Source organism: Sebastes fasciatus, chromosome 9, assembly GCF_043250625.1.
Source record: "Sebastes fasciatus isolate fSebFas1 chromosome 9, fSebFas1.pri, whole genome shotgun sequence".
Lineage (NCBI taxonomy): Eukaryota > Metazoa > Chordata > Actinopteri > Perciformes > Sebastidae > Sebastes > Sebastes fasciatus.
In genome coordinates this window covers 17,765,296-17,785,346 of record NC_133803.1, presented here as the reverse complement: position 1 = coordinate 17,785,346, position 20,051 = coordinate 17,765,296, and the positions used below count along the sequence as shown (strand labels likewise).

At 38.5% G+C, this 20,051-nt stretch overlaps 1 protein-coding gene and 1 long non-coding RNA gene across 5 annotated transcripts in view; one reads left to right on the top strand and one right to left on the bottom strand.

Annotated features, from left to right (window-relative positions):
• Positions 1 to 20,051, top strand: part of adgrb3 (adhesion G protein-coupled receptor B3) — a 136,623-nt gene that overhangs the window by 44,427 nt on the left and 72,145 nt on the right. For all 4 annotated transcript variants that reach the window (XM_074646363.1, XM_074646362.1, XM_074646361.1 and 1 more), the window contains exons 3-4: positions 12,943 to 13,053; positions 15,540 to 15,701. In XM_074646363.1, coding sequence (XP_074502464.1) covers positions 12,943 to 13,053; positions 15,540 to 15,701 — 273 coding nt within the window. The remainder of the gene's footprint in view (positions 1 to 12,942; positions 13,054 to 15,539; positions 15,702 to 20,051) is intronic.
• Positions 1,746 to 19,711, bottom strand: LOC141774052 (uncharacterized). The gene is made up of 3 exons (XR_012595226.1): positions 19,286 to 19,711; positions 17,371 to 17,499; positions 1,746 to 2,036 (listed from the first exon to the last, which is right to left on the bottom strand). It is a non-coding gene; the product is annotated as an uncharacterized LOC141774052 (long non-coding RNA).

Sequence of the window (20,051 nt, the reverse complement as noted above, 5' to 3'; positions counted from 1 at the left end):
CTACTAAGACCCGTGTTGTGTGTGTGTGTGTGTATAGGGATTGAAATGTGAAATAGCTGTTTTTGATGCACATGTGGTAGTGGCCTGTGGGTGGAAAACGATTGAGCAGTCATGTTTAGGTTAAAGCTGATTTAATTTACTTTGTTGAGTTTTACTTTTTTTTACACAACACTTAATATTCTGGACATGGTAGGCTGCAGGGAAAGCTTGTGGTGTGGTAATCAATTCCATACATTGGCCAACGGTAAGATGTTGAATGGCTAATTGACCACAGTAATGGTGCATGGCTATGTGGTGGTGGACGATGGAGACGTGCACATTAAAAAACAATTAATTTCCAATACTAATGTCACTCTTGGCTGCCTCCGCTGCTGCATATAACAAGGAGCTGTCACTGATTAGTAATTTCATACTCCATCTAGGATTTGATCCGGGCTATGCAAAGTTAGAAGGCCTTTTTGTTGGATTGAGATACATACTTTTCCCTTTTTTAAAGCCACCTGATGAGAATCTAGGCTTCCTTTTTTCGTGATGAGTATATTTAAAATCTTCAAAGCTACAAGGTTATGGTCTAGCCACGACCTTGCAGCTTTGCTTCCAGCCACTGAGTCAGATTTCTTTCACTCTTGTTTACAGTATATTCAAAGCTGCAGCAGGCAAATTTGCTCTTTGGCAACTCCACATGGCAACAAGACATAATTTTTAAAGTTGGAATAACTTCACTATCCCGAAATCATAACATGACTTCAGTAAGCTCTAATTTGACTGTGTTAGTGGCTAGGCAATGTTGGAAATTGTTTTTAAAAAATAAAATAGAGCCAGCAGGTTCAGCCATCATTGATTAATACTGCTTTCTGGTTGTGGAGTGTTTGCTGGCAGTTTGTTTTCATTCAAATTTTGATTTATTACTTCTAGTGCACACTCATTTATTTATTTAAACGCACATGGATATTTCTTTTGAAATGGTTACAACGCACTGCAACCATATCAAAGTAAAATAACCCCACTGAGGCAATAGTTTATCGAATCACAGGAATCTAATTTCCTTTATAATCTGTGTGTAAATGATGCATTTGATAATCCAGTTAATGTTCAGAAAGATGTGGAAGACTACAGAAAAACATCTTTGTTGGTGTCACGTCGTCGAGCAAGGAAAATTAAGCAACTTTATTGGTGTTTATTCTTTTTTTTTCTATTGACGAATGAATGCTGCTTTCACCCAGAACAGTGATGTTTTTGTTTTACCACCACCATTGGCAATACAGCTGACACATATCAAGTTGCATGTGGTTAACCCCATGCCTTTATATAGCCTAGAAGAAAGACCAAAAAAATGACAAACGTGCAAATTATAATGGAAATGTTTTCCTATTTGTTTACTCTCTTTCATGAGTTCTTATAAATGGTAAAAGGATGATTCCAAAGGCTTCTAGTGGATAATAACCCGAGACCTCTTTCAGGATATAAAAATAAAAACAACATGAATTAATTATTCCAACTTTTTTTTTTATGTGCCCTGGCTTCTTTCTTCACACAATTACTTTGCCCTGCTGAAATTACAATTATCCTCCACAAAGACTCAGCATAATTACAACAGCGCTATTCAGCATAATTTAAAATTAAGATAATGCTTCTTTTTTTTTTGCTCTATTAATTTAACAGTACTTAGCATCTCTTTGATATAGGGTTGAAAAAGTTTGAATTATATATATATTATATATATTCTATCATTAAACTTGGAGCAGTTCAGTTTAGATGCTAGTTTATTGTTGAACCTTTCCGATGAGAGAAAAAGGCAGTATTTATTTGACTTTGACATAATCCCTTTGAGAACGACTGGAAGAGACATTTTACAGGAGGTCGATTTGAACCCTTTGTTGATTGTCTCTGGAACATTCTGGGTTTCCCGAGATCATCAGGTGGTTAAATCTCCTGCCTCTCGAACTAAATGCCCCCCGTGTCCTGGGACTGAATCCCTGCTGAGTTTTCTCTCCTGTGTTTCCAATTTGCTCTCTCCCTCAACACTTCACAACGGTCTAAATAAAGAACAGAAATCACCACAGGTTAGAGGACTGCCAACCTTAATTTAAAAGAAACATACTGAGGTTTTGGGAGTTCACCTCTGACTTGATTAATGCAGAACTAGTAATAAAAATGATGATGTATAGAAAGGCTGCACTATTATGGTCAAAATGATAATCACGATTATCTTGATCAATATTGAGATCACAATTATTATTCATTGATTTTAGGGACAAAATATTTCTATTGCACTTTCACATTTAAACAAACAGAGTACTGCTTTCGCTTTCATGTTGTACTACATTCAGATCAGACTTAAAATAAGGTTCTTCTTCACCTGAATTCAGTGCATTTTCACTTTGTTTTATTACTCTTCTACTCTGGGCTGCAGTCGCAACATTTAGAAAAGTGAAGCCAAAATATGTTGATCGCCCCCTGGTGGCTGGCTGTTGATATAGAGCGGAGTTTTCTATGAGCATTTTAAACAACAATATCGCAGTCGATCATCTTCATTCAATTGTGCAAAGTCAAAATCTTTATCGCGAATAATATTCGATTAATTACGCAGCCCTAATGTATAGTGTTAGCCATGCTAAGTTAAACCAAATCAACCAATATTGTATTTTGTGTTTAGACTTTAAACCAAAGCTGTTAGTCATCTGGTTATGTTTGATTAAAAAGCTTTAAAACCGACCACATAAACAAATTATCATTTTGTGGGAATGGCTAAACATAATTGCTTTAAAGTTTTTACAAAATTAAAATATCAAATTCTTTTGAAAGGGGAATAATCAAGTTATTGTAGCCCAAACAGTGGATGCGCTTAGTTATACAAACACAAACAGTGATTACAATCCAGCGCAGCCATGCATGGCTTTGAAACTTGTACTAACTCTGATGGTTCTCATGTTCCCAGACTTGGCATCAGAATCCATTAAATAAAAATCCTATTGCGTTGCTGTTGTGCTCTTGTCTGAGGACATTTCAGCATCACCGCCGTGTCCTTGTAATTATTTTGGAGAGTGTATTTGCTTTAACATGAGCTTAGCCAATGAGCAAAGACAGGGCATGTTGCAGGCATCTTCCTCATGACTAACTTGCATATGACACAATGTTCCCTGTGCTGATAGATGCAGGGTGGCAGTCTGAAGCAGTGGGCTTTACCACTGCAAAAGGATCGGACATGATTGGTGCTGTGGAAAAGCTGACAGCATGAATTATGAAAGTCTCATTAGGGGCTGTTGGAAATGATTTATCTCGCTACAAAATATGGCCATCCAACCACATTTGCCTCCATGGTTACAGAGTCCATATTGCGTGTTTGCTCTTTTAATTTCTTCGGTGTATCTTTTTCCGTTTATTAGCGAAGGAGTTTCCATGGACGGCAAAGCATGACTCTATTAAATGGAAGGTCACTGCTTGGTATGCCAAGCAAAATAGCTTAGAAAAGGACAAGGTATGCTCTTTGAAAATTGGCTGCAGTCGCAAAAGGTGCTAAAAAAATGTGTCATGTTTCTCACTTGACAGATGCATTGCTTGGCATGGTGGCATTGAGCTTGGCAGTGTGTGTGACTGCCAGGTCATCTACTGGGGTTGTGTGTTTCTATAGTGATGCCAAGAGCTGCTTCCTTAGTTTTCTAATGTCCCTTAGCAAGAGCATTGTAGTAAAGAATATCCCCAAAAGATTTAGGGGTTATTATGATATTTTATTATGCATAATTTCTATCAGTATTTTAAGATCATATCCTGCTGGTCAAAAAAGAGAAAAAAAAAACTCTTGTTTTGAGGCCAAAACTTACAAGAGAATATTTCATGAAACGCTGAAAGCGACTGACTAGTGCCCCAGATTTGAGAAGACCTCAGCATGTCTAGTTTTCTATACTATTTATGTAACCTGACTTCTCTTTTCTGAAATGGTTTCATTAGTAATCCGCTTCCATCCTTGTTTCTGTCGGCGCACAGTAGTCCTTTCAGTTGTGTCCCTGCAGCAGCCCCACTTTTAGTCACGGGTGGTTTCAGCAGTGTCGCTTTTCTGAAAAGGCTGGTGATTTTGCAAGTTATAAGCCGCAATCTTGGCATTGCTTTCACTTTAAAATGCTCCATAGGCGGATCCATTTTCTGATAGCATCATGCAGCTGAACTGAAAGCACGACACATTATGATGCAGAGGGTACGTCTTTGTGAAAAACCCAGAATAGACGACAATGAAATGAGTATCTTCATTTGTACTTCTTGTTGTTTTCAATTTGTTTCCCCCTCTTTTTTTTTTCTTTAAATCAAGCCTACTTTCTGGACTTTGATAAGCATTTGTTTACAACCACTATAATGTGGATGATGCTTTTGATTCTTGTGATGGCAGATTATTGCACTGAGCGATATGCATCTAAACCGTGCAGCTTTTCATAGAATAGAGATTCAATTTATACACGTTTGGATGAGCTGAAATGATATGAAGTCAGACTGCTGAGGCCTGTTCCCTGAAGTGTATACGGAGAAGAAGAGGGGGAATGATCTGCTCACGGCACCCAGCAACAGGGCTTCTTGATGCAGTGCTTTGATAACGTCAGAGCTCCATCTAGGTTGCTTTGTGAGGTACTGCTCAATAACCTTGTGATTTAGCATTGTGCTGTAAATTATCAATGCGATCTCCAGTAGCACCTCATTTGCCTACACATCAGTGATACAAAATGCATCCTCTCCACTTCGCAGCAGACTGTGTTCCGAGCGCTCGTCTCGCCGCACTCGCTCCATTTTAGGTGAGTTCACATGACTCCTCAATGAGGTGCAGTGGCAGTTGTTCGGAATTCTAATTTGGCTTCAATCTAAGTCATTAGGAGAGTCAACAGGAAGCAAACAGATGGCAGAAGGAATATGATGGATAATTGTACGTCTCAGAGGACAATTCGTAATTTGTATCTGATTCCGTGCAACCCCCTCATTTTCTTAATGAAGGACTAATTGAGTTTTTTAGATTGGCTCAAGCATATGGTCCCATCAATAGTGAAGGGTTTGTATAATGGCTGTAAGGAGATACATTGAGGACATCTAAGTAGATTTATAAGATCGTTTATGAATGGGTAGTCTGCTTTTAAGTTTGGAGAGTCCCAGTTTGGATGTGGAAGTGTGATAATGAGCTAAAATATGATGCACGTTCATTACGTCATAATCATCATCATGATATTTATTATCATTTATTTTTTTTAGTTTTGTCTAAAACACTCCGAGATAGGGCTGCAACTAACAATTATTTTTAATATCAGTTATTTTCTCGATTAATCGATTAGTTGTTTGGTCTATAAAATGTCAGAAAAATGTCGATCAGTGTTTCCCAAAACACAAGACGACGTCCTCAAATGTCTTGTTTTGTCAAAAAGTCAAAGATATTCAGTTTAAAGTCATAGAGGAGTAAAAGAACAAAAGAAAATTTCACATTTAAGAAGCTATAATCAGATCATTTTTACTGTCTTTGGAGATTACTCAAACCGATTAATCGATTATCAAAACAGTTGGTGATTAATTTCTGACAACTAATCGATTAATCGTTGCAGCTCTACTCTGAGAAAACCAAATGTACTATCCTGCCTCCAAAATGTTGGAATAAACAAAACATAGTAGTCAAATCTGTCCTTTACAGTACTTATGAATAAATGTATTTTTGATGTTTTTTATGTATTGTCTTTTTTATGTATTCCACCGTACATAATGACTGATTTTCTTTTTGCTTTCCTCTGGAATATGCTTTTGTTATTGTAATGTTCTCTTTCTATTGTAAAATATTTGTTAATTGTAACTGTTATGTTAATTTTTTTTTAAGTGAAAAGTCCAAAATCAACCAGAACAGGCTTTGATTATTCTTCAGCATTGATGTTTTGGTTTTTAATACCTCCAGGAAACAAGAGAATGAGCAGACACTGATGGCACAAACAAGAAATTGTAGCCCCTTAAATTATAATACAACTGTTTTAGCATTTCGTCACTCTTACCTTTTGTAAAGTTTAATGTCTTTAATTATAGTTTGGCATTGTTTTATGTTTAAATATATATTTCCATTGTAATTCATGCCTCAAACAGAAATCCAATATATAAAAAATGTACTGTATTCTGGGAACGTACACTCTTCAAAGTGTAGTGGTAATGAAGTGCCTCTCATTAAGAGCTACATTTGTGACAGTCAGTCAGTCAGGCAGGAATGCATGGAGGGCAAGGAGCCGGAGCGCCCCTGATAGAAGCTACTCATAGGGGCCTCTGAGTAAAGGCTCATTTCATGCAAGGTTAGACACATCAGTCATTGGACATGGGGCTGGCTTTTACTGCCTTTCAATAAAATTACACATGGAACGTGTCCACACAGTGAGGATGGAACCTGGAAATCAAATGTCTTCCATTAGCCTCTCTGCGGCTGGCGCGATTACCGCCACTGTGTGCGCTTAGAATTCTCTGCATGGAGCGAATCAAAGCCTCGGCGATGACAAAGGTCACGGACCCGGGGAACTTTGATTCTCTTTGATAACGTGCTGAGTCTTTATTTGTTTGTAATGTGTGCTGGATGTACTTAGTAGTGGGACATTAATTAAATCAAGCGTAAATACGGCCACTAATTAAGCTTGAAAGCATCAATGAGCTGTGATGGGTAAGAAAAGCTTTGAGCCCACCAAATCAGGCGCACATGAATAGTTTGGCTCTGGCAGGAGGATACTGTCAACACTATCCATGTTTGCACATCTTTGACACTGTGATGAAGGCCTGTGTGGGCCACAGCGCATTCGGTAGCACCGTTGCCTCAACAATCGGAGCCCTGGTATCCCCTTGTTATAACCTTCATTTATTGTCACCTGCTGAGGTCACAGCCCAGTGGTGACGACGAGGTTGTTGCGCCTGCACAGCCGGTTATTTGAGCAGACATTTCGTTACATTTGGGCCATTGTTTCTGTTTCTGCATGCAGGGCTGGCTTTGCTAACACATGCACCCCTGGAGATCAGCCTCCAAAAGCTGATTGAAACAAAAGAGTTATTTTCCCTTTCCTTATTAGCGTGGCCAGACATTATCTCACTATAAGATCAACTAGCAAAGCAGCCTGACTCACGAGACGATAGCCACTTCGGTTTCTTAAAAGTTGAAAAGAAGGTATTTTTGGTATCTCATCCTTCACCTCTTCATATCTCACCTGATTTGTAGATAAACCCTGACAAGCAGGCAACATGTCTGCCTTTATAAACTGATGGCACAGCATGGTGGCAGCATGCATTATTCTGCTTTAAAAGATTTATTTTTGGGCTTACTGGAAGTAATTGCAGGTTTGATGTTGCACTGTGTTACTGAATGGAGAGCTAATTCGGCTTCTTCCTTTAGCGAATTAGGAGCTTTAAAAAAAAAAAAATATATAGTAAAAACGTGAGAAACAGGAAGAGGGTGTTCGCATTAATTGGTCTGTGTGTGTGTGTGTGTGTGTGTGTGTGTGTGTGTGTGGTAATTGATTTTTTTGCTGTATTGTAGATTTAGCTATGTTCTGTGACAGTGAGTTAATATATGAGAGGCTCCCAAAATTGTAGGTCTATAATTTTGTCAGTCATAGTCAAAATCCTATTTCATTGCATCAGAAGATGTTGGGTGACATTAGGTTTAACCTGCTTGGATGCTGTCAACAGACGCGAATGTTAACAATCGTAGAGAGACATGTAGCTGACAAGGAGTTATTTTGGTTCATGTGTATCTACAGTGAGTCACACAAATCAGTGAATCTGCTTCTGAGAAATGACGCTATCATAATCTCAGGGAGACAGCTATAGTGATTTCCTGATGCTACAAAATACTTATTGTTTCACGGAGTTGGCAATTTTATCCAAAGGGAAACACATTACACAGAGGAAATAATGGATATGGTTACAGTCCAACAATACATTGTTTGGATATGAGTCAATGAAAAGGGAGGTTAAGAAAATATCCAGCAAGTATATATTTGACCAGGAGTCCCGCTTCTCCATCTACACTGTATTTATATAAAAACAACAATTTTTATTCCACTATAATGACAGTTATGATGATGATTTAAATGAGGGTCTTTAGCCTCACTTTGTTCAGTAAATACAGTACACTGTGCATTGACTACTTTTCCATTACAGTATCTGCTACATAGACTGGCTTATATGACTGCTCTCTGTAAATCTTTAATGCCAAATGTTCCCTCAGTTCTTACTAATTTCATGCATGTACTATAATTCATAATATACTGGTTACACAGCCCAGTCGCACAGCAGTTCGTGAAATAGTCACAAAATTGAATGTATTGATTTGTGTACATAGACATGAATTTCAAATTTTTTTGTGATGGTCAGCACAAAATCAATTTGTATGTAATCCACGTAATTGTGAACCGGGAAGTATAAAAAGCGGCAAAAGCCGAATAGCGAGGAGGTCGGGGTGGATGGGTGGGTCAAAAAACACTTTCGCCCAGGAGACCGCCATTTGTGTCATGCGTGAAACCACAAGTCAAAGCTGATTTATTTGTCACATAACTTCCGTACTTAAGTTACAGCATTTCTGAGTTATTGTAACCCAAACCGCAATCTTTTCCTAAACCTAACTAACTTGTTTTTTTGCCTAAGCCTAACCACGTTGATCTATTCCTAAACCTAACTAAGTAGTTTTATTTTGAAAAGACTGGAGCGGAAAATGACACATGCATCACATGTTGCTGGATATTTGTAGGAAAACACGCGAAACATACATTGTTGAAAGTTATGCTGAGCATCACGAACAAAAAGGGAAATTTGCGTCTATGTTTACGAATCAAATAGATACAATTTTGTGACTATTCACTAATTTAAATCTACTTGTAAGAACTACTATTCTTTAGAAGCAACTCCTTCCTGTGTGGTCCATTTGGTCCAGTAGAGTGTTGGAGATTATTTTGCTTTTTAAGTGCTTGCTGGAACACGCTGCATGGCTTTGACCGTGATTTAAAATGCTTTGCCCGTTGTGGAAAAAAAAGTGGCTACTGTTGATCTGTCAAGGTCATCTAAGTAATTCAGCTCCCTATTTTTGGCAAATGTATTTAATCCTCCACAAACATGTTTTTCATAAAAAGCAATGCCACTATCCCTCAGTTTTGTCAATCCTGCTGTATTTAATGGCCACTATAAGATCTGTGGGTATGTCATTTTTAATTCTCAGGCCCAAAACGCATGGTTTATCAGTGATGCATGCCATCAAGGTTATGTGCATGCAAAGTGAATGAATCTTGCACAAAGGGAAAGAAAGCGAACAGTGATGGATTTCTCTGAATGACATTGCCTCTCCTTTGTTATTGAAGCATGATGGCTGATGGATATCAATAATAAGTATTCTCTTTAGTTCCGACTGAAGGGCAGACGACTCATAAATCTTAAATTTAATTTTCTTAAAAATGCACAGTTAAAAAGTTCTGAATACTGGCCAACACATGAAACGATGCCGTCTCAAAACAGAGGAAATGCTTGAAAGGTAATGACACGCTAAATGCATCATCTGCGCTTTCTGCCTTGTAATACAGCGAAGACACATTGTTTCTTGGGCCGCTTTGACAAATGACAAACAGCCTGCCCCTCTAGTTATTTAAATTCTGGTTTGTCTCTGATGTTTACGGTTATATAGCCACGGGCTCGAATGCAAACCTAGTAGTTCAATTAAACCGCTGTGCTTATTTCTCAGTATTTTTCTGGTGTCATGTCTCGACATCCTGCTCTTTTCCATTCTACCTCGGGCTCTCTGAAACTCGACGTTAGGATTAACATCTTGGCTTTGTGGCATCAAAAGAGACTCCAGTCTCATACACTTAAAACTGAGACTTGTTATGCACTAAATGAACCAGTTCTCATTTGTGAACTAACAGGTTGAGCTTTTTTTTTTAATATCTTCCTGTCCACACTGATGTAGATATAATTACTCAAACATCAGTGATAAAACAATGAATCCATGACGATGACAAAGCTCTATTTAAAAACGTGAGAAGTTTAATTCGTACAGTACAGTGTGTGCTCTGTAATGAGCACAGCACAGTAGGTATCTTACTGACGACACGCTTAATGACATTTTTATAGTCTCTTTCATGTTTCGATGCTTTTGTTGTATTGTTTATCAGGAGCTGCTGAGAGCTAGATTAGATTAGGTGTGACTGACTTTAGGGCAAGTGTTCAATAGGCCGAGGTGATCGATGTTTTGCAGAGGCAAATCATTTTCAAAGGTATGATGGAGAGATACGATCAATGATATCCGAAGCTGGTCATGTTGATTAGTATTTTAAAAGGATAATATAGAATATAATAGCCTCCGGCTCTAAATATAATCTCCTTGGACTATTTAAATTTATGATGACTCTAAATGTAAATAATATAGCAGAGAGCAGGGTAGGAATTATTTTCTTTGAGTGTACAGTCTCGTGATATTCACACTAGGGATGCACCGATACCGGATCAGATATCGGACTGCTGGATCGGATATCTGTGACAATGGGGCCGATCTATTAAATTCAATTCTATGTTTATATACTATATTCTTTATATACTGGAATGTTAATTCCTGTTGAATTTTTGGCCAATTTTGTTGCTGCATTAAGGGGGTTTACACCTGAATTGTAACTCCTGTTAATTTTGAAGATGTTTTTTACCAAGTTGCTGGTGTAGGATTTATTATTTTAATAATAAATAACAACTCACTAAATTTATATCTATGTATTTATTTGTTACATTTTGTTTTACAAAGTTAAGAAAGCAATGTTTAAATCAAACCTGACTTTTTTTACGCATAAAATAATGATCCCAGTCACTTCCACACAGTGAGGCAAACAGCTTATTAATTTAACAATGGTATCGGATGTTTACTCGGTATCGGCCAAAGCCCAGGTATCGCTATCGGTAACGGGACTGAAAAAATTGGATCGGTGCATCCTTAATTCAAACACTTTAAGCTCTGATGCCTTTTGTACTTGCTAACACCGTTGCTAATGAATACAGGACAGCAGGGGGTCTATAATGATTTGTAAACTCTTTTTTGGCATTTTAACATTGAATGTTACTGAAAACCATTAAAAGAAGCCAACTAATTCCGTATGTATTGTCTAACTCCATCCAGCCCCACTGAGCCAAGTGGCATGAAAGTGCTACTGTATGCCGTCTCACAGCTTTTAGTGTTTAGTTTCACTCGTATAAATTCATTAAAAAGCAGTGGGCCCTGCTTTTTGTCCGATTTCCTGCAAAGTAGCAGGCATTCAGGCTGACTAAATCAGACAGCCCTTTTATTCTGCTAAATGGAGAATTGGTTCATGATCCAAGACACCACAGGGTAGAGCCCAAATCGCAGTAAAGAGATAACATGTCAAAGTATCTACTGTAGTTAGCCTCGCATGACTGAACGCTAGATCAAACTGCCCGCTGTTTGTCCAGCCATCAGTGTACCTGCACAGTTTTTGTCCGGCACAGAGTTCACACTGTGCTTTCTGCTCAATTTGAGCAAAACAGATGTGGACGAGATCAAATCAGACTGGAAGACCTTTGAACGTGCTTCTGAAGCTCGTTACTTTGTGCAGTCATGGTTCTGAAGATCCCAATCAGCATCAAAAGGCTGCCATGTTTGCTTCTACCTGGCGGCTTTCTATCTCCTTTCATTATACCCCCGTAATATTCAAATTTTTTATGCAAACGCAACACAGTTTGCCTGATGCTGTACTGGGAAGGGATGTTGCTTTGGATGTCGCTGAAAAGTCTTTTATTAATTTATTTTTCCTTAATCCAATCATGGAACATGTTTGTTGATATAATTTGGTTAATGCCAACAGTCTGATGCGTGGATCAGACAACTGTCCTTTCTTGTAGTCAAGTGATTTACCGCCATAATTAGTCTTAAAAGTTTAGCTTTCAGATGAGATGACAGATGAGCCTCACTGTGAGGGAGGTCAGTCTTTCTAGGCGTGCAATCTGCTGTAGGGAACGCGGGAAACTGAGGCTACAAACTAGATCAGAAGTGATGATTTAAACGTCCTCCCTATCAATGGCTGATGCATTGTATTGTCTAATGTACTAACATAAGCTATGTGTGAATTTGTTGTTGATGCATCACCTGCATTGCTTATTTGCAAATGATAAAATCACCTCATTAGGACCACACTGCCAGAAGTAATGCTAGTTTTTAATTAAGTTTCAAAAACAATTTGCATCAACTCGTAATAATTAAGTAACATATAAATGTTTCATAGTGTGTCGGATTTACTTGAAACAGCTGATGCAAATTCGTAACCAAATGCAATAATGCGAGCATCACTTTTCTCAGTGTGGCGTCAGAACATTGTGCTCATTGTCTCTTTGTCCCTTTACGGGAAACAAAGAGGGCATGCATTGTAATGAATACAGCTCAGAATACATTTGCCTAATTTAACAAAAAGGCTCACAATATTTTTGGACCGGGTAAACTAAAAAAGAAATCCTGCAAAAGATGACAAACTGTCGAGGAAACTGTGGATCAATAGCATGTTATGTCCATGACCCCCTCCTCTGTGGCTTCCTGATGGCTTACACATTTTTACTTTCATTTTGTTTTCTTTTCTTTTCTGGGTGTGCAGGAGGGTGGGGGGGAGGGCGGGAGCTGGTCTGATGACGTGTTAGAATTAAAAAAAAAAAAAAAACGATGTGAGTTTATTTGCATGTTTGCTATGTGTCTACGCTGTGCTTTCAAGCTCAATTAATACTTCCAACTCACCCTTATAAATTCGTTGCATTGTTCTATGCCCTAGAGTAAAAGACAAACTAAATACAAAACTTGTGTGGTCTTTGTTTCTAGCCATGTACTGCAGTTGCTTCGAACATCCTGAAAAACAGTATGTAATAAGCTTTTGTTCTCAGAAAGTCATGTATAAGCCTAGCTTTCATATGAACCTCTATTTTGTCCCATAGAATATGGAATGATCGGAGAGCATACAGTAAAAAGTCAGCGGCCAAGATCAGTTCATGACACAAAGGCCCTGCAGGAGCAAGCTGAATCTGCTAAATTTATGGCACAAACTGGTAATACCGTAGTTATGTTTCTTTACTTTATTTTGTTAACTAAACTTAATTTCATCATGCATGCTCTCTCTTGTACTGCACCTTTTTAAGTGGAAATGTTTTGCATTATTATTTTTTCCCAACTCATTCTCTATTGCTACATATGAAGTAGGAAGATAAATTTCCCATTTCTCTAGTATTTACTTTGAATATAAAGCTTAATTGGGTTTTGTGGGTCTGTTTGTTTTATTGTCACATAGCGAGTTGGCAAGTGGATTACTCACACAGTATATTCATGGACATTAATTAAACAGCAGTTTAAAACTAAGGCCCAGATGTAGTTAATCATTTCCTCCAAGGCATGATAAATTAAATGTCATTCGTTGAAAAACCCACCCCTTCAGCCAAATATGAAACACATACTTGGCAAAAGTTGAACTGATAGATGCTGCCCTTAGAGATCAAATGAGGCTGTGTTGCTTAATCAAGTGTAGCATCCAATAAATTAAAAACGGAAATTATCTAAATTCATAATGACTTTTACAACCTACCACCTTAGCATTTTTAATAAATCAGAAAGTATTGAAATAAGTGACAGCAAAACCTTAATTTTGCTTTCATTATTTAGATGTTTTTGCTTTATTCTATCTAGAAAACACTTCTTTTTTTTTCAGTGGGTGGGTTTTTGATCTAGCTGAGACTTTTTTTCTATTCTTTATTTTTGATTTTTTGGGAAATGTTTTAATTTTTTCATGTGTTGTTCCATTTAAATTGCCGTCATTGTTTAAAATCTCCTTTCATTACCATTTTAATTTGCGACACGCCATACACCGATACTAACAAATACTCATTAACACCTCTCCATTTTACACACGCCGTAGGTATGTTGTTTCCCTGTCGAGTCGCATCGCTGTGCTTTTCTGTTTCTCATTCTCACACAATTTACTCTCCCTGTACTGCCTCATTTAACAAATTGATCCACCTTTCAGTCTATTTTATGATCTGCAAAATTAAGGGCAGGGTTTAGATCCCTATTTGGCTGAATCTACTTATCCGAACATGCTGAGAAAACTACTTTAAAGCATGTTGTGCTTCAAATTCTAATACGATTTGATGACTTCCAATGACATAAATGTATTCAGAGCTGCAATTGAAACAATTCTTCTTTTGTATTAAATCTCTAAAGCCTCAAAGAAAATGAATACTTCACCTGAGGGTTTAACATAATCAAACATCAATTATTCGGTGACTACTCGGATGCAGGGATTTGATTGTCCATTCACTTGTCACCAAATAATTTATTCTTTTTTTTTTTATTTAGGCTTTGGAAAATCACCCCACTGCCTCCTCATAATATACAGCTTTATTTAGCATTTCATGGCTTTTTGATATTTGACCCTTTTGGACAATGAAGATTGAAAGGCTCAATGCTGTTTCTTCTCATTATTCTTTGTAATTTAACTCAAAAGAGATCTTGAGATGAATGTAACAACTATGATCCTTATCTTTACTAATCTGCAACTGAATGCTATAGAGGATTATTTAATGACAATTTGACTGCATGCGGAGATAAAACTACATCAAAGTCTGCTTCCAAAACCTCCATTTAATGTAGGCACAGAGGTCTGGACAATAGAAACAGAATCCATTGTCATACTGTGGCTAAAATAGCACCTCCCTTCAGGGCACTCACAACTGAGTCTGCTTTCAGCCTCATTCACACACATGAAAAACGGCTGTGATCTGCTGAATAAAAATCAGCTAACTTTCTCATTTTTCCTCCACCCCTGGGAGTTAAGAGGTTAAGATGGGTTTGAAAAGTATTCGAAACCATCGTCTAAAACACAACAACAATAATTTGCTCCGCTGTTGTCAAGGAAACTAGATAGTTTGCTGCAGTGCAAGGGAATCCATATCTCAGACCACTTTCTGAACTAACACCCATTAAATTCCATTTTATTTTTCTCAGACGCTGTCTTTCTTGCATGTCACCCATGTTTCTTATGAGAGTTTTCTTTGTTTTTATGGTCTCACTTTGTTTAAGCACATTATTGGGTTTCATTGAAATGCATGAATTATTTTTTTTAAGGATGAAGTGAAAGTTAGATGTGACCCTAATGTCTGTAGTGTTAATTTGTATAATCATAGCTATGCCTTCACTGTGATCTTTGCATAAATGCACGTTTAAATTTGTTGTAAAAAGGCTGATTCATTTACACATCTCTCCAAAACTATAAAGAACATTGTTAATGATTGCAAAACACTTTATTGTGCTGTATACAAATAAACCGATTCAGGATTTATCAAAGATCACATGAAGGTAGTATAGACTGTACAATAGTGTTCTTGTAAATCTTAAAGACCCCACTTCACCCCAACGTGACTCATGTTGGCCCCACCCCATCTGACTCAACCCCGCCCACCTTGCCCCACCCCGCCCCGCCCCGTAAGCCCTGCCCAAGGACCATATTGCTGCATTTAACTAGTGTCACCCTTCTCCCACACAGGTGAATCAGGTGCAGAGGAGTGGTCCCAGTGGAGCTCATGCTCTGTAACATGCGGTACAGGGTCGCAGGTGCGAACAAGAACATGTGTCTCACCATACGGAACACACTGCAGCGGCCCTTTAAGAGAATCAAGGGTTTGCAATAACACTGCCCCTTGTCCAGGTAGTGTTAGCCGCAGATTCTTGAATATTAATGTCTTGCTCATTTGTTGTTTAAAGGAGGAAATGTGTTGTTGTGTTTTAACAAACTTTTCAATGTGTCTCTTTAAGAATGTATTATTACTATTGCAGTTATTATTATTATAATAATTAATCTAATGCTTTCTTTCTTTCTTTGATGTTATTTTGTGAATGTGTTTTCTTTTTTTTTTCATTATCACATTTGTGTTTTTCCATTTCATATAACTGTGAGGCAATTCATCAGCATTGAGAATGGTTTAATGACATGTGGTTCTGCATGGAGCTCGGGGAGCAGTAGCTACTGATATGTTGTCAGCTTCATTTCCTTGAAGGTCAGTCGTGCATTTTAAAATAGCTTGGCAGCGTTTCTTCAAACGCGCTGTAAGGCATTTCTTCCTCAACCCGTGATGGCAGGGCAGATGAGTCACTGGCAGTCAGGTATCCGCATCAGATGCTTTTCTGACTGGTGATTGTGGCGCGCTAATGTTTTGTCTGGATGCGACTGGTAGGACGGCGTTCTAAAACAAGTCGCCATTATCCGTTTTGGAAGATTGTTTACGCGGACAAACATGTAGATTTAGTAATGAGATTCTGAACTCATGTTTAGTCAAGATATTTGATGGCGCTGTTAAGTGTAGAGCTTCTGAGTCTGCATCACAAACTCTTAGGTAATTACGGCGGATATAAAAAAAACACTGCGAGCTGCATCCTCTGACAAACTGATCTATGATGTACTGTACTTCATTTTTAGATGTGGCATGTGTTTAAGTGGGAAGTTGGCAGTTTTCAAACGGGTCACTCTCTTACTGTGCGTGGACATTAAGAGCTAGAAGGAGAATGAGTCATCTCAAAAGAACAGTTGCCTAAATACCAGGCTTGGTGTGACTCCTCTATGGCCATTAATATTTAGCTCTGACAGCAATAAAGCTCATATTTCTCAAAAAGCTACACAGCCCAATTCCAGGTATATGCACTCATTTGCATGAAGAGTACTTATTAATTTAGAAACAGAACTTACTGCCCATGTGAATTCATTACTGTCCTTGATTTATCTCAAGACCTGCAGACATTAGGCGTTTGCTCATGGCTAATTGTGGATCCGGAACTTTCTTTCACATAATAACGCAGAAACCCTTATCATCAAATAACTGGGCCATAAAAGTCTACTCTAAAGCAATTTTGACTTTCCTCACAAGAGTAAAACTTTTCATTTTTAGATGAGGGGGCAGTCTTTTTAATTTCGAAAACATCACTCTTCTTAATTTATTGTATTGCTTCGTGGATTATTAGATCATATCAAATGCACTGTAGTCCTGCAGTGTCGTTAAATTGCATTTTAATATCTAAAAGATAATGTTTTTTACTCTTCACTTACTTATATTAAAAACCTAGCACTGGGATCACAGAATTGTTTTTTCCAAGTCATCCTCAAAAATACAGCTGATATAGCACTAACTTTACTTAGTAGAAAAATGGTATAAAAGAATTCCACCTGGCGTGGTGCCACATGAAACACAGTTTATATCTAATATTCTGGCCGATCGATTCACTCTCTTCAAACTGTGAGTAGTAAACCAAGGTGGAAGGATACCTCCAAAATAGAGCAAGCTCAAATTAAAGACACGTCACTTCAAGTCTAAAAGGAGCCTTACCTTAGAGTCACCGTGGCTGAAAACATCATGGATGAACAATGGATCAGGCGCTGCAGGGCTGACATCCAGCACGTTGTTAGAAATTCTGGGCGTCCAAACAAGTGATGCCGCTCATTCAACACAATGCATCTGCCTTATGCATGCACAATGCATTACTTTTACCTGTCTTTCTAATTCTGGTGCAGTTATTCTGCAAAAGGAAAGCAGTCCAATCGTACATTTAGGGATGCACCGATACCGATAGTGGATCGGATATCGGGCCGATACTGACTCAAATAACTGGATCGGATATCAGTGACAATGAGACAGATCAATTCAATTCAGTTCTATGTTTAAATACAGTTCTACATTATGTATTTGAATTTGAATTCCTCTTTATGTTTTCACTAATTTGTTGCTGCATTTAAAAAGGTTTACACTTGAATTGTAATTCCTGGTAATTTGGAAGATTTTTTACCAAGTTGCTGGAGTACGATTTATTATTTTAATCATAAATAACAAATCACTAAATTTATATCTATGTATTTATTGGTTACATTTTGTTTTACAAGGTTAGGAAAGCAATGTTTAAGTCAAGCCTGATGTTGCCTTACACATAAAAGAATGATCCCAGTCACTTCCACACAGTGAGGCATACAGCTTATTTATTAAACACTGGTATCGGATCGGTACTCAGTATCAGCCGATACCCAAAGCCCAGGTATCGCTATCGGGACTGTTGGATCGGTGCATCCCTAGTGCCAATGTTCAGCGCCAATACAAAATTAGTTTTATACTATAGCTCAGAGAATACAGCGTGATGAGGTCAGTATCAGCATTCAGTATTGCATGTTAATTATTCAACCTGACCCTATCCTTATTAAAAACAAGCATGTTTATGATGTTATTACTGTCATGGGTGCTTAAAGGGACTGTTTGTAACTTCTTACACGTATAAATCACCCGGGTCGGTGTCCCATGCGCGCTCGCGTGTGGTTACGCTGTTCAGACAAGACTCCAACACAAACTACACGGAAGCACCAAAACCACAAAGTTACACAGTGTTGGCCGCGGTCGGAGTACGCGGGGGAGACCGTAGCTTTGGTCTCCAGGGCCGGAGTCTCTGCTCCTCTGCCTGTTTGCCTTCATTCAGCTCGCTCCACCTCACGTGCATGCGCGCTCACTACACACTGCAGAAGAGTTAGTTTAGCTCTGAGAATATCTAGTGAATGTACAGTGGACGTTTGTGCAGAAATAACTGCTGCAGCTCCTCCAGACCAACAGAGGTCTTCCGTGTCTTGTGTGTGACGGGGCTCCGCGACGAGTTACGTTATCGTCTCTGACCGGGTGCCGGTGTCTTCCCTGTTCCCCCCGGCCGCGGTCGGGAGGCTGAGGCAGGAAAAGCCAACACTAGGATCAGCATTGATTCACGGAGAGACCTTCGTCTGGTCAGCTAACATTACTGCCAAGCAGGTGAAATATAGAGTGATATTGTGGTTTTAGCTGACGTGTGTCGCCTCACTGTGTTGAGCGATGCTCATTCATGTCTATGTAGAGAGAGCAAGCGCGAGCCCGACGCTGACTTTCGTTGACTTAACAGCAACACCTGTCACTGTTAACAAGCATTTCTGATTCTTACAAACAGTCCCTTTAACTTTCAAAATGGGTTTTGAAAATGATTTGGGTTAATATAAATTATTTCTTACAGCATACATTTCACAATGTGTGGTTTGGTTGGGATGGGGGTACAGAGCTGATTTAGCTACATGTACACTAAGTATTATGGCAGGAGTCAATGTGATATTTCTTAGCTGTCAGGATGAAGCTTATTCAACAAGTGAGAAAGTATTGCCTGTTTACAGATATAGTTTAATACCCCATGCCACTGCCATCATCAAAGAACTGTCAAAAACTTAACATAAAAGAGTGGTTATACCTTTGATCTTAGGTGGATGTCCTCTCATGTCAACGAGCACGGCTAGATTAGTTCATTAAGGTGCTAAAATCACAATCCAGAGCATTAATATAACGTTAGCAGCAGACAACTACTTCGTATGTAAAGATATAACTGAACTAATGTCTACCTGGGCAGAGACGCGCACTGACATAAGGACGTAAACAATGCGCCACATGGCCGCGCATGCGCAGATGCTTCTGTCACTGACACTCCTCATCCACAGGATGCAAGGCTTTGTCTTCTCGGGATTTCTGACTTTAAAGGGTTTATTTTAACCCAATCTTTTCTCTAAACGTAACCAAGTAGCTGTGTTGCCCTAAGGAGATTTCTAGCAGAAAAGCCCTGAAGGCAAACTTCTCCCATGTGACAGGATGCTAATGCATTTCTTTCAAAATAAAGTAGCTGTGCTCATGGCAGTGGAGTAATGTCACCCACGTGCTAAGGTATGTATTTTTAATGCGTGTTGGACGGCATAGAGTTATGTAGCTTGGAGGAACTACCTACAGGCTATAGCTGTCAGTAGGATATTTGTTGTGGTTTTGTCATGCGATTTGTTGACAGTAACCTAATAAATAGATAGAAAAACAGCCAGGTTTTCTTTTAGGATTATTGTCAATTAATATACTGTACAAATATTGCCTCAATTAATGAACGTTTCTATTTTAGCTGTAGACGCACTAAACACCTGCTGCAACTAATAAGCTAACTTGGTTGGTATGCAAACAATACAAACAGAGGAAAAACT